The following is a 15,005-nucleotide window of genomic DNA, read 5'->3' as shown; positions in this document are numbered from 1 at the left end:
TAGGACACTCTTGCCTACCGATATGCTATTTCCATAAAAGCATGCAATCATTTTTGCATGCCTCTATCTTATCATAATTAAAGCCCAACCTTGAGCTTAATTATTTTGCCTCATAGTATGACTTTGGTAACGTTTCTCCATCGGAAAGTGTCTTTCTCAACAGGTCAATCAACATATCAAAGGGCTTATTACTCCAGTTATTAACTGTCTTCAAATGGAGCAACCTCACAATGAAAGATAATTGTGAAAATTTCACACAATTTGGATAAAGTTGATGTTGAGAATCTTCCTATGACTCTTCAAAATTTCTATTTCCCGACCCTGCCAATGTAGGACCTTGGTTGGTGGAAAATTCTTCTACATTAGCATCCATAAATGTTCCCATATAAATATCAACTAACATTTCTTTAACATCATCAACATTTTATACCCAGACATTCTCATTAGTATTGTCACGAACGTTATATCCATTCCATAGTTTATCTTCTCCATAAAATATTCATTGCGTATAATTCTTATCACTTCCTTTAATGAATAGATGGTCTTCTACCATATTTAGAGTCTTATAATACCCATTCTTACACTTGGCACATGAACCTTGTTCTTATTTGGTAACTAGTAGTATGATTTATCCTTTGATTTCAAAGATTAAGAAGAAGCTTGCGAGTTGGAAGCATAGGTTATTGTCAACTGGAGGAAATCTTGTGTTTATTAAACGTGCGTTAGCAATAAATGTCTATCCACATGCTTTCAATATTGCATGTTCCTTTTAAAAGTATTTCTTTAATTAATCGATTATCTAATCTTTTCTAGGGAGATAGATCTATGGGTTTACTTGGGAGAGTGCTTCCAAGCCATTAGAGGAAGGTTGTTTGGGAATTTAGGAACTTCCAAAATGTTTAAAAGCTCTCCCTATAATGAACTTGTGTTGGAATCTTTTGTATGGTTCATCCATATGGCCTAATATATTGTTTTAGGGCCAAATTCAATCATTTCATGATTTCAGGTTGTGTTGCTAGAAAGGTTCGAAGTTTATGGACATCAATTCTTTCTTTGGTGCAAGACATCAAAAGAGGCACAAGATGGCTAGTCAGGCGAGCTGTTGTCCTCCTAAATGGAAATATAAAATGGCGTGTATGACCAAGATGGTTTACAATGGTAATATTTCCCTGGGGCCAGGCCATCCAATGATCCATAGGCTTTGCATTGATAGCCATTCTCAAGTTTGGGGGAAGGTAAGCACAAGCCTATGTTCTCTTTTGCTACAAATCAATAGATTGATTACCCTTTCCAAAAGCCCAAGTGCAATGTTATATAGGAAGGACCAAGGACTAAGGAGAATGTAAGCCTACGTAGTCTGAATGAAAATCCTTCACATGATAAGTGCCCAAAGGGGAGACAAACAATCCCACCAGCAGGTCATAACCATTCCTAAGAGCTAAATTATACCCAAGGAAGGAAAACACAAACCTAAATGCCATGTTCTTCATGAGTGAGGGGTAAAGAACCAAGCTTACGGGCAAATAACCCTTCTCAAGTCCTAAGTTCCCATGGAAGCAAATACGTAAGCCTACGGGGCAATAACACTTGAGATGATTCTAAAGGTGACGTTTAGATAGTGAGATGAAATAAGATGAGTTGAGATAAAAGTTAAAAATTAAATAAAATATTATTAGAATATTATTATTATTTTGAAAATTGAAAAAGTTGAATTGTTTATTATATTTTGTTTGAAAATTTGAGAAAGTTGTAATAATGAGATAATATGAGATGAAACACTTTCACTATCCAAACGAAACCTAAGAAATAGAAACCCAACCTATATATGTTCAGTGGGGAAAAAACAGAGTCATGTTGGTGATGATGATATTAGCATGCATAGTGCAAGTGCTAGACTTGCATTACTGAAAAGGAAAGGTTGAGCAAATTAAAATTCTTAATGAGTTCGCATAATATAAAATGTGTATTTACATAGAGGAGCACCTAGAAGAACTCTACCTATGTGTAAAGTTAGACCGGTTTGGTAAAGCCATCTATAGCATGCACTACAAGAAAATTACTTATTTATTGTCAGTTATTTCTAGTCAAAATGATTATTTTCCGTCAAAATAAGTTAAAAGGAAATAGAAATCTATATACTGATATGTGTTAGTTCACCAGTTCTATCAATAAGTATGATAGACGTTCCGTCAAAATAATTAGCAGTAGCAATCCTAGCTATTGATCTCTATCAGCTAATGTCAAAGCATCAGAACCACAAAAGGGCCATGATGCAAGCAATAAAATAGGGTATGTAGAAGCACTTACAAAAACAAAGACTTCTTCTATGCATATGATGCATGACCATCTCTCTTGCATTCAAGAACCGCGTGTGGTTAAAAAAAAAAAAAAACGTGGTTCTTAAAGAACTTATGGCCTATTTGGATCAGTTGCGTTAAGAATAGTAAAAAGTGTTTAAATAACCTTAAAACACTTTTTAATGATAAAATTAGATTATTGGGTTTACATATTAAAGTAATTTTTAATATAAAAAAGCTTAAAAATACGTTTCAGGAAAAATATCAAATTTGCTTTTCTGAATAATGTAGAATGTAGTTTCAATCTTAAATAAGACTATCAATGAGCAAAAATATTCATACAACTAGGGCTGAAGAATTTTCAGTCCGGACTGAAAAAATTCTTGTGGTCAATTTCGGTCCCGAGGTCTGTAATTTTTGGATTGGACTGGACCAAAACCGACCGAATTAGTGTATATATTTTTTGAAATATTTTTTTTTTATATATAATATTTTTTTATATAGTAATTATATAAGTTAATTATGTAATTTTCATCTAATCGATTACAACCGACTATATGAAATGTAAAATAATATATGCTATTAATTAATAATATATTATAAATCATATGATAATATATGTAAATACATAAAACATTCATACATACTTTACTATTTACACTTAATTAAAGTAATTAATAATTAGGTAATTTGTTTTTAAATACCTAAATTGCAAGCAAGCATGAATAATTTATTTACAATGAAATTATTTGATATTCATTAAGCATATATAAAATGTTAGAATTTTAATTTTTAATATAGGAAATTATTAATAATCATGCATACTAAAGTTTAAGTTAGTAAGTAATAACTATCAACATCATAAATATAATTATAATTAAATATTTTTTTAATAAATTAGTTACAGATTCCACATTAATAACTCACTTAATTTTAATTTTAGTAATTTAAATAAATTTTTTATTAATTTATTTGCAAAAAAAAAAAAAATTGCTAAAGTGGGAAGCATTCTTCATTGATAACAAAGCCTACAAAGGGAAAGCGTATAAAGAAACTTGGAAAAGCTGATAACACAAACACATTTGCCAGCTAACGAGTTCATGTTCATAAAAGTTGTAGTGTAGAAACTATCTAGCCTCCCTAATTTTGTAGGGCTACAAGTTGGTCACAATCTTAAACTACAGTTGAAACTTGATAGGAACCATTAGCATGAGAAATATCCATAAGCTTTCATCAAACAGAAGTGGAACACCTGGAAACAAACGGTCCCTCCAAGCTAAACCTATTTGCCAATCTATCTATAAGATTTATAATTTTTGCAACTATGTTTCTGTTGAGCCATATTGTCCATTCATATGTTAAATAATCATAAATTTAAAATAATGTAAGAGATCATGGAATTTGAAAGACCAAGAACACTTCGTTTCCTTACATACATAACATTTCGTTTTCTCTTTATTGAGTTAAATACATAATTTGAAAGGAATCTAATTAATCTACCAATCAACCACTATTCACTATCACACACCCTACACCCTATGTGGCAAACTGGATTCACTAAGTGAACTCGTTCTTGCCCCAACCCCTCCATCTCAATCTCGCCCGAAGGAAGCACGATGAGAGAGAGCTTGAGGAGAGAGAGAGAAGTCCCAGAGAGATAGAGATTGATAGACTTTTGAGAGAAAGGTCTCTAATTCTCATCACACATAAGATTATCATAAATTAATAATGTCAAGAACATTTGTATTCTTTCCTCTACAGATAATTTCTGAAGCAATAATTTTTTGCTCCTGTTGAGACAAATCCATTCCTGTATTTAGAGACCATAAATCTAAAATACTTGTAAAGGTTGAAACAGTTAATCTTCCATTTATACAGTATATATTAAAATTAGTAGCAAAAGAAATCATGTTCAAACAACTTCACAATCAAGTTAATAAATAAAATATAATTTAAAAATGAATAATTTTTTATTGCATATTGTGCAAGTGCACCACTAGTTTCTTTCTTAATATAGCAACACAGATTCCTCAGAAAGTCATCCACGTTTTTAATTCTAGTGAAGGAAAGGAAAAGCAGTCAACAAAACAAAACCTGTATTAAAATTTCCGCCGAGACAAGAGATTGCTGCATGTAGAATAATACCATTGAGCGCTTCCGTGCGAACAAGATACACGAAAGGCCATAAGAAGCAAACACTACGGTTTCTCTCCACAATGATAAATGGAGGATAGTGTTTTTAATTTACTGCTGTAAGCTACAAGATTATTTCCACCACCACCACCTAAATGTCTTCACAATAGCCTACTTAGGGACTTGATGAGCAATTTTAAATTCCGTCTTGTAGCCTCATCACCCGTGAATCCCAAAACATCAGAGCTTATATTCTGCATTGTTTAAAAGAAGAAAAAAATGGAAACCCGATTTGCACAAAAATTACTCAGCTTCCACAATTAGTAAAGTAAACTGAGGCACGAATAGGATCTTACCTCAACGTTCTTCAAGGTAAAAATCAGGGTGTAAATGGACTTTTGAATCAGCTCAGTGTTCTCAGGGGTCATAATTGATGAATTCACCCTTCTGCAGAAACACTTTTTAATCTCAAATAAGTGTTTCTCCTTTTAATATATACAATATTTTTACTTTTAAAATAATAATAATAATAATTGATGAATTCACCCTTCTGCAGAAACATATAACCTCAACCATCATAAGTACTGTGTGTGAGCGGGGGAAGGTGGGGGGGTGGAGAACATAATTGAAATCTTAAATTTCATAATAACAGTAGATGAGTCCTTGCTTCATCTGGGGCATGCTGAGAACTCACATTTATTATAATCAGATGGGTATTTGAACAAGCTTAAGAGTAAAATTTGGACAATATCATACAAAGCTAAGTAACAGAAAACTAAGGACAGGAAAGCTCGGGTTTCCCCTGTTATCTAATCCAACTCAAAAGGATTAGATTTCCCAAAATAATTTTATTTTCTTTGTCATATTCCTACTAATAATTATATTGTAAGTATTATACTCTTTTGTAAAACCTGGTTAAGAAGTGGAACAATTTTGAGAAAATTTAGGGCCTGTTTGGGGTTGCGTTAGGGGTCTTAAAAAGTACTTGAAAGCTCTTTAACAATAAAATTAGTTTGTTTGGGTGTTACATATTAAAGTACTTTTTAATCTCAAATAAGCTAAAAAGTCCATTTGAGAAAAAACATCATTTTGTTACTTTTCCTCAAACGTGATTTTTCAAATAATGTGAAACGTAGTTCCAATTAAAAAAAAGACTATCAATGAGCGAAGATACCCATAAAACTTTTAGATAATTACAACTTTGCCCTTTGATCTTATCACATGCACGACACCACAACTTTCAAATGACTTTTTTTTGTCATTTCTACCTCAAAAGACACTTTTTTATATTGTTTCGAAATAATTGTAACATGTTTGAAAGTGTTTTAGACATAGTTACCAAACAGTAAATAGCTTTTTAATAATAGAGCTTATTACTTATGCTCTACAACCATTATGTCCTTGAACTATCATACTTATTGATAGAACTCACAAACTAACACATATCAACATATATATTTCTGTTTCTTTTTCCAACTGCACATTATTGGCCACATGCGTTACCCCAACTTCATGAGTGCTATAGGTGGCTTTACCAAGCCTAACAAAACCGGTTGGCTTTACACACATAGGTAGAGTTCTTCTAGGTGCTCCTATAGATAAATATGCATTTTATGTGAACTCATTAAGAGTTTTATTCAACCTTTCCTTTTCACTGCTAGACTAGCATAGCACAATGCTAGTCTAGAGCTTCTCCCAATCTTTTGGCTCTTCCAATATCAATAGGTTGATTGTGGTTGTGGCAGGTTTTGGCTTTAGACCATAAGGTACTCAAACAAAAGTGAATTATATTTATACTTACAACCCCAAGCTAAGAGAATAGAGCAAACTTGAAATCACAAAACCATGGCTAGATCGCTCATGTTATTTTACTACTATTACATACCAAAACTAGGGTTATCCATAGAATTTTAACTTCCTTTGGCCAATGATACATATTGTGCTTTGGCAGCTGGCATGAATTTGTGCAAACTTCTTCTAAAGCCACACATGTGCCCTCTTCTAAACCAGGAGACCTTTTTCCTCATTTTTAAAATATTTAAATATTTTTTTCATTTATAGATGTTTGTAGGATTGTTCATAAAAACAGGAAAACCAAACAGACCAACTGGTGTTGCATGGCTTGGTCCAGTTTTTGGCCTAGCCCAGTTGGTTTCGTTTTACACTTCAAGTTTTTTTTTTTTTCAAAGTGTTCTGGTTGGTCTGGGGTATGTATTTTTCACCTTGGAAAGGATTGAACCGAACCCAAACCATGTGTAATTATTTTATCTTTTAATATTTTTATATACTATATATATTATACAATTAATATTTGCGCTAAAAAATTATACATTTGGGCCGCAAAACCAACCATGACAAAAAAAAAAAAGCCCAAACCGAACCATCCCAGTAAAACCAAATTTCGAAAACTAAATATGGACTGAACCGAAAACTCTCAGTTGGTTTCAGGGTTCATAAACATGGAAAAGATCAGTTCGGTTCAGTCTTGAAACTGCTCAAAAACAGAGGGAACCAAACCAATTTCATCTCCAGATGTTCACATTTTCAAAATTGGTATGAACTCTGAAACTATAAATTATTGGCTTAGAAAAGAAAAGTAAGCTACATTTCATCAGTTCTTTACCACTTCCCCCAAATTTTTTTATAGTTTCTTTTCCCTTCAAATAAATTCTATGGAATGAGGATTTGCACATCCAATTTTGTTTTTTTTGTACTTTTCACTTAATTTATTTGTTTGTACTTTGCTTCTAGGTTTCTAAATATATATTACATGGGACTGGGTTTGGGATTCACTTCCCAAACCCAAGTGAGGTTGAGGATAAGATATCATAATGGACTAGTGGTTGGGAGAGGGCTTCCCAATCCATTGTCATACCCTACATTAAATTAACAGGGTGAGCCTCAACCCCTTAGATTGTATCGGCCGGTTTCCAACATTAGAACTGACAGGGCGAATAGACAGAATCCACCTCTGACCTGCTCCAACTAACCTAAGTGACCAAACTAAGCTGAATCACAAAAACTGCCTCATTTTGGCTTGGCTGGTCGACAAGTTAGGTTTTCCGGTTTCCCTTGACTTTCTTGGGCGATCCATTCTCAGATTGTATTGGAGGGACAGATTTGGGGTGGAAATGGGTGATCCTTTGATGGCATGGCATAGTAGCACAGAGAATGTTTGGGATTGCAGTGGGTAATATAGCTTTTAGCTTAAGGCTTATAGTTGTTTAAGTAATAAGCTTTACTAACTTATAAAAAAAAAAAAATTAATAAGCTCTACCATTAAAAAACTATTTACTATTTGGTAGCCATATGTCTAAAGCACTTTCAAACATGTTACATTTGTTTGGAAACAATATAAAAAATTTCTTTTCGAGGCAGAAATGACATAAAAGGTCATTTGAAAGTTGTAGCGACGTGCATGTGATAAGATCAAAGAACAAAGCTGTAATTATCTGAAAGTTTTATGGGTATTTTTGCCTATTGACAATCTTTTTTTAAAATTGGAATTACGTTCCGCATTATCCAGAAAAGCACATTCAAGGAAAATAATCAAACTTACTTTTCAGCTTATTTGAGATTGACAAGTACTTTAATCAGTAACACCCAAACAACCTAATTTATCATTAAAGAGCTTTAAAGGTTATTTAAACACTTTTTAAAACCCTTAAAGCAACCCCAAATAGGCCCATAGTAGTGACAGGGTGTCCAAGACCAAAGCCCTCATGTAGGCCTTTGGAAAGGCCATTGGTGTCCGTATAGGAAGATACCATGGTCATCAAAGGTGAGTTCATCCAAATCTAGATAGACCCACATTCCATCACTGATACCACCTCCAAGTTCAACGAGCACACCATGTACGATTTAGATGACAAGATAATCAGCATGCTAGGGAAAGAGAAGGACAGAAGGTGTGAAGTGGAGGCGAGGTTCAGAGAGGGAGGGTGTCTAGTATGGGTTAGGCCAAGGCCAACTATGGGAAATGAAAAGCAGAAGAGAGGATTAGGGACACTTGTAGGAAGTGCGAAGTATTACTATGGGGGTGGAGGGGTTGTTTGAGATATCATGTGTCAAAGTGCCCACCCTCATTATCAACCCTTGTTGGTACATGCTTTTCAAAACTAGACAACATGCCACATGTTGATAATCAACCAATCTGATAATTGACCAGTTTCAACAAATACCCTTTGGGGTCAGGCAGGCCAGGTGATATTTTACCCACCCCCTAACGAAATGAAGATCAGACTAACTTGATATGTAGTTCAAAATTAAGCCAAGAATTAGCTGCTCATGAATTATGTCTACAGTCAAGCAGAACAAGGAAAGCTAAATAAGTTTCACATATTTAGCTCAAGGAGAGCTGTGTAGCTGATTGATCTTCTAATATGTGAAGTAGGGTGAGTTACCATAGTTAAACTCTTTGTTTTCTTGAGGGTCATCACTTCATGAAATTTTTCGTGGCAGCAATAGCATGATGAGAGCAAAAAAGCGACTGAAAAAAGCGTCTCTTTTGAGGCATAAGCATGGTTTAATCCAGAATGGAATTTTATCTCATTTTCGAACCTGACTTCAACTGACGACTTTATCATAAAATCTATGAATCATGTACTAGCATGACAAGTGGAATCATGCTAAAGAAAGTGATGAAGGTGTTGAGCTCACGAGGCAAGATCTCTCTCTCTCTCTCCCCCCTCCCTCCTCTCTCCCTCCTTGTGTGCGGTGTGTTTGGGGAAGGGCGGAGGGTGTGGAGAGGCACTGACAGTTGACACCTTGTAAGATGCAACGGTGTGTGATGAAGGTGTTGAGCTCATGAGGCAAGATCTGTCCCTCTCTCCCCCCTCCCTCCTCTCTCCCTCCTTGTGTGTGGTGTGTTTGGGGAAGGGCGGAGGGTGTGGAGAGGCACTGACAGTTGACACCTTGTAAGATGCAATGATGTGATATCAAACCTTGCAACTATGCTCACTTCAAGTTATGGCAAGCAGAGGTTGTGACAATTCACCTTAGATCCTCAGCAGCTTGTGTAAGGCTTCTAGTAAGATTCTCAACTTCCTTTAGCAGACCACTGTCACGAACTTCAGCCAGTAAAGGTTGAACATCATCAGCCATGGCTTTGATCTGAGACATCACTACAACAAATCAAATAACTCTGCATGAGAATACATTATGTATCTAGAAAAAATTCAATATAACCCCATTTACATAGCATTTACATGTATCTTTGGCACCTTTTAAAATTACATTATCTATTTATCTGAGGTATGGGGAAACTATGACATGATGTGGTTCTCTCTGACCCAATGACATGGAGCCGCTTCCAGCAAATTTGGATGTTGGTTTAGGAGGAAAATGTATGCTCAAATCCATGTTAATTTAAAGTGAAAGCAGATCAAAAGGATTTAAATATCCATGGGACCTACTCTGACCAATAATGTCAACTGAGAACTCATATTTCTCCAAGTCAAAACTTTGAAAACATGGCACACCACCTAATGGGTTTGCATCTAATTTAAAAATTGTAGTTAAAGAAACTTCCTAGATGAACTTCATACATAAAATTTGAATTTTTTCCCAGCATATATCATGACTAAATGAATTTCTTACATTTAATTTGGATTTCTTTTTTTACTCATAAAAAAAAAATTTGGAAGATTTTTTCTTTTTGGATTTAAACCAACTGCAAAAAAGGCATCAGCCACATTCTTGCAACAGCAAAATTTATACACATGTGAATCCTTCTTAGAACCCATCGATTGAGGGGGGCTCAGCCCAGGAAGGGGAGAGTGGCGGAGTGGTCAAAAGCAACAAACTGTAATCTGCTGAAGTTTTTCTACGTAGGTTTGAATCCTGCCTCTTCCACAAACATCATATTAAGTTGCGACAAATTAACAAGGAAAGCTTCCAGAGGAATTCAGTTTTTGCTAAAAAATGATAGTGCAGGAATAAATGCATATGGCTTAAAATAATCGAATATCTACTTGGTTATTTCTAAAGTATAAACCTGGTTGACATTTTCAACAGGATATGGTTACCCAATTCAAAGATTTATGCATAAGAATAGGCACACATAAATTGAACATAAAATCACAAGGGCACATCACACCTTTGTAAGCAGTGGCTTTGCCTCCTCAATAACTAAAGATACTCGTTCAGCAAGCAAATAAGTATTGGCAACACCAATTTCCTCCACTTCCCGTCCTAGACGGGTAAATATCCCAACTAATGCATCCAAACTTACTCCTTGATATCCCTTCATCTTTTGCCTCTCACATAAAATAAGACCCTCTTTAACACATTCTGGGTCAAGAGGCCCCACTGAAGGTGTTGGGATTGGATCTCGAGGTGTAATATCAATCATAGTTTCCATGAGAAGACCTGACTGGTTCACTTCAACCAGTGAATTTCGAGGAATAAAAATTTTATCATCTTCAACCTACAAAATAAAATAAGATAAATAGAAATCTGGACCACATCACCGATTTAATTGTAAGATGGAAACAGAGGAAAATTACATATTCATAACAAGAAAATGGCATTGATACAAACCTCAACAACTGCTTCAATACTTTTCAAGGATGGATTAACACCGATGACATTGCCCACAGTTACGCCCCTAATCCTCACCGGTGTTCCTGTGCAAATACCACTAGCCTGGGAAAATTCAAAAACAGCCAAGTACTTCCTGAATTTGGATCGGATTTGGAACCCCCTCAACCAAGCCAAGCTGAGTGCCAAAAGAACTGTACCAGACACTAAAAACAACCCAACCCCACCTTCCCAAATGCTCCTTCGGCCAAACCCAAAATCACTCAGAGGCCGTAATGTTTGCCTCCAAATATTTCTAGGAACGTCCAAAACAACTGCAAGTGGATTCTTTTTATCTGAAGAAGAGGATGGCTGGCTATGTGCTGCATCAGAAGACATAGCTCTTACCCTTGTGAATTTCATTCGTGGTCTTGAGGGAAGACAAGGCAAGCAATTTGAAGAACCATGCGGGAGGGTAATTAATGATGAAGACAGCACTGTTGGGCATGTGGAGACCTGAACCAAATGTTTCCCAACCATTCTTTGCAAGATTTCAAACGGAGAAACGATTCACCAATAGCCTACTGCAACAGCAGAAAATTTCTCGGTAATACCTATGCTCACTGCAAACTTCTTGAATCACTTCTAACAGCCTGAAAAGGAGTTTTATTGTATACCTTAAGAGTGATGAGACCTCAAGAGAGCTATACCAATGAAACAAAAAAAACCTAGAAAAAAATATCAACAGTTGCAATAAGGATATGCGAAAAACAACGAAGATTCAACTAATATATTGAAACAAAGATTATATGCAACATTTTTACTAGATTCCATTGTTCTTGTTTCCAACATTGACGAAAAAACTGGCATCAAGTTAGCAAATCAATAGCAATAAGATCAGCTGAACAGAGGTAAGGTTACCTCGAGCTAGGTTTTGGGGAGTCAGAGTTCTTGTGCTAACTTTTTTGTCCAGGTCTGGCTCTATGGGCTTTGTTTCGCGCACATGGGACAACAAGGCCAACCCAGCTTCCAATTTTACCAAAATATACAAAATGTTGGACGTCTATTTGGGAGATGTTGAGGGGCATATTAGTCAATTCATTTGTATATTGAAAATGGGGCCACCCATTTGTTTGGTATTTGGAACATGGACATAGGGGTGAGCAGCGGGGTGCTCTGCCCCAGTCCGGCCCGCCTAGGGGCGTAATCGATCCGATTTTAAATAAAATTTAGGATCGAACCGATATGTATCGGTTTTATATTTTTCAAAATCGATTACGCACCAGTTACCCTCCTAAACCAGTACTTCCGGTTTCCAATCCGGTCCAATCCGATTTTTCGATTTTTTTAAAATATAAGTTTCACAATTTGTCATTAAAAATTTGTTTATAAAAAAAAAATTGATTTAAAAAAAAATGTTTTATACTTTTATTAATATATTAGACTATATAATAGTATTAATATTAGACTATTGCTATAGTTATAAGTTATATATTAGTATTAGTTACAAACTATATATTTAATATTAGTATTAGTTATAAACTTTTAGTAAAAACTTGTAGTATTAATTATAAGTATAACTATAGTCATTAGTCTATATTAGACTATTAATATTAGTTATAAATTTTTAGTGATTTAGTATTAACATTTTATAAATTATAATAAGAAATTATTTCATATATGAATATATATAATTATATATATTATATATAAAAATTTCAGATAAAAATTTATAATTATACATAATATATAAAACTTATATATATTAATATATATATAATATTATGTATAAAAGTTATATATACAATAATACAAATATTATTTTTTATATATATTTTTTATCAATAGGTCCGGTTTGTCCGAAAAATCCTAAAACCGGAACCGGCCGGTTTTCACATTCTAAGAACCAGTTCCTGACCGGACCGATTCAAAATCGGTCCGGATCGGTTTTCCGGTTTGAATATACACCCCTAGCCCCGCTCCCGCCCCCCTGCATGGCAGGGCGGGCAACCCAGCTCCGCCCTTGCAGGGGCAGGGCCCCCATTCCGCATCTAGGGCCCCTAGCGAGAGAGGGCCCAACCCTACCCCCACTTATATTTTATAAATTGTGTATATATAAATATATATTACAATTTATTAGACTTGTTCACAAAATATGTACTGACAAATTTAAAAACTATATAGTTTAAAAACTAATACACTATAATTTACACTAAATATGGATTAGCAAATTTTAAAATTACATAATTTTTAAATTATAGTCATATTTAAAAATTTTAAATTTATAATTTGGGTCTATAAATATATTTTTAATTAATTTTAGAGTTAAAAATAATTTTTAAACCAAGTAAAATGTAGAGTTTTTTTAAGTAGACGGAGGCGGGGGGGATTGGGAATCCTCCCTGCACCCTGCCCACCGGGGCAAGGGACAGGGGTGAAAACCCCACCTCCCGCCCCATGTGGGGTGGGGTGCGAGGAAGGGGCAGCCCCGCCATAAAGGGTGAGTAGCACCCCTACATGAATATGTGGGATGCATTCTAGGTTCATTTGTTTCAATTTGTTGGGGGAACCGAGATAAGGAAACCGAGACATAGGAAAATCGAGGGAGACGTTGGCCAAGAAAGAAATCGAGGGGGAAACAGAGATGCTACGAGATGAGGGGGGAAATGAGAGAAAAGGAAACAATGGAGCAAGAAACCGACGGAAAACAACTATTTAAGTGGAAAACATAAGCGGAAAAATCAAGAGAAGAGAGAGAGAGTGTTTCTGGATGAGAGTAATAATAAAATAGTATTTGGTTGAATGAAAAATTTAGGGGTGCTGCCGGCACCATACACTACCGGGGGGGGCTTCCCCGCACTGTATGGCGCGGGCAGCACCTTTCCCGCCCCCCACCCGCATGGGTCGGGGGTGGGGTTTTCATCCCCGTCCCCACATGCTGAGAGGCAAAGCTGACTCTCAATCCGTCTCGGTCTCGCCCACTTCAATAATAGATTACAGTCCATTAGATCCAAAAATTATTTCTGGATACAAAAGTAATAAAAACACATTTTTTTATCCAAATTGTAAATTTAAATTTGTAAATATAACTATAATTTAAAAACTTTTAGTGTATATTTTGTGTAAATTGTAGTGTAGTAGGGTGATATTTTTATAGATTACCTTCATAATACAAGCTTTATACTTAAACAATGTGATACTCTTGTATTGTATTGTTAATCAATAAAAGGGTCACCCTACTAAACTACAACTTATACAAAATATTAAGTAAGCATTATACTTAATACATATTACTATATTTATATATAGTACAAATAATAAATATTTATAAATGTATAGTATAAATATATATTTATATAATAAAATATATAAGTGTGAGGTGGGGTGAATGGGGGCGAGGCAACACAGTGAGGGGCCCCGCTGCCCACCCCAAACAAAAATGTTAGTTGTCCAGACAAATTTTTATTTTTATTTTTACTTAATGATTAAGAAAATATTTTTAAATGAAGCTGTAAATTTTTAAAAAATGTGTAAGGATATAAAAACAAATGAATGAAAAAAATAAAAAGGCCAAATGGCCTTATTGGGACCCATCTTTGGTGGGTGTAGCACGACTCTTTGATTGAACTACAATAACTCACCAGATCCCAAGTTACTGTAGATCAAAGTTATTCTTATGATAATTTATTTAATCCAATGCAATATATTTTTTTATAACATTAGCCATTTTCTAACTTCATTGGCATTAATTAGCCTCGTTTGTTTTCACAGATAAGACAAGATGAATTAAGATAAAAGTTAAAAATTGAATAAAATATTGTTATAATATATATTTTTAATATTATTATTGTTTTAAGATTTGAAAAAGTTGAATTGTTTATTTTATTTTGTGTGAAAATTTAGGAAAACTATAATGATTAGATTAGATGAGATGTATTGTAAAAACAACCGAGGCCTGAGTTGAAAAAATTGTGTGCCCATCAAACCAGAAAAAATATAAAAGTTTATAGTCTGTCTCCCAAGTTGATTTTGGTAGATTGAAAGACTCGAAAAAAA

The 15,005-nt window shown here is 34.7% G+C and overlaps 1 protein-coding gene across 4 annotated transcripts; it reads right to left on the bottom strand.

Annotated features, from left to right (window-relative positions):
• Positions 1–4,245: 4,245 nt before the first annotated feature.
• On the bottom strand, positions 4,246–11,953 carry LOC108985313 (protein TRIGALACTOSYLDIACYLGLYCEROL 2, chloroplastic-like). Of its 4 annotated transcripts, none has more exons than XM_018957571.2 (7): positions 11,871–11,941; positions 11,627–11,677; positions 10,971–11,533; positions 10,528–10,857; positions 9,427–9,542; positions 4,787–4,877; positions 4,246–4,684 (listed from the first exon to the last, which is right to left on the bottom strand). In XM_018957571.2, the coding sequence occupies exons 3-7, from the start codon at positions 11,487–11,489 to the stop codon at positions 4,592–4,594; spliced, it is 1,149 nt and encodes a 382-aa protein (XP_018813116.1). In that variant the 5' UTR covers positions 11,490–11,533; positions 11,627–11,677; positions 11,871–11,941; the 3' UTR covers positions 4,246–4,591. The 4 variants fall into 4 exon arrangements, 3 of the variants coding, with proteins under 3 accessions (XP_018813116.1, XP_035548147.1, XP_018813114.1); XM_035692254.1 differs by lacking the exon at positions 11,871–11,941 and adding an exon at positions 11,774–11,797 and having other exon boundaries at positions 4,362–4,684; XR_004802005.1 differs by lacking the exon at positions 11,627–11,677 and having other exon boundaries at positions 4,362–4,684; positions 9,427–9,553; positions 10,971–11,602; positions 11,871–11,953.
• Positions 11,954–15,005: the final 3,052 nt, after the last annotated feature.

The sequence above is a fragment of the Juglans regia genome, chromosome 7 (genome assembly GCF_001411555.2).
Source record: "Juglans regia cultivar Chandler chromosome 7, Walnut 2.0, whole genome shotgun sequence".
Classification (NCBI taxonomy): domain Eukaryota; kingdom Viridiplantae; phylum Streptophyta; class Magnoliopsida; order Fagales; family Juglandaceae; genus Juglans; species Juglans regia.
Note: the sequence above shows the minus strand (reverse complement) of the source record. Positions and strands in the feature narration are given on the sequence as shown.

What these genes read in the sequence shown, in the direction of transcription:
- LOC108985313 (XM_018957569.2), bottom strand. Translation starts at nt 11,489, where the DNA reads ATGGTTGGGAAACATTTGGTTCAGGTCTCCACATGCCCAACAGTGCTG. An exon ending in GTATTGAAGCAGTTGTTGAG is followed by an intron (nt 10,858 to 10,970) that starts GTTTGTATCAAT and finishes TTTATTTTGTAG; the next exon opens with GTTGAAGATGATAAAATTTT. An exon ending in CAAAGCCACTGCTTACAAAG is followed by an intron (nt 9,543 to 10,527) that starts GTGTGATGTGCC and finishes GTGATGTCTCAG; the next exon opens with ATCAAAGCCATGGCTGATGA.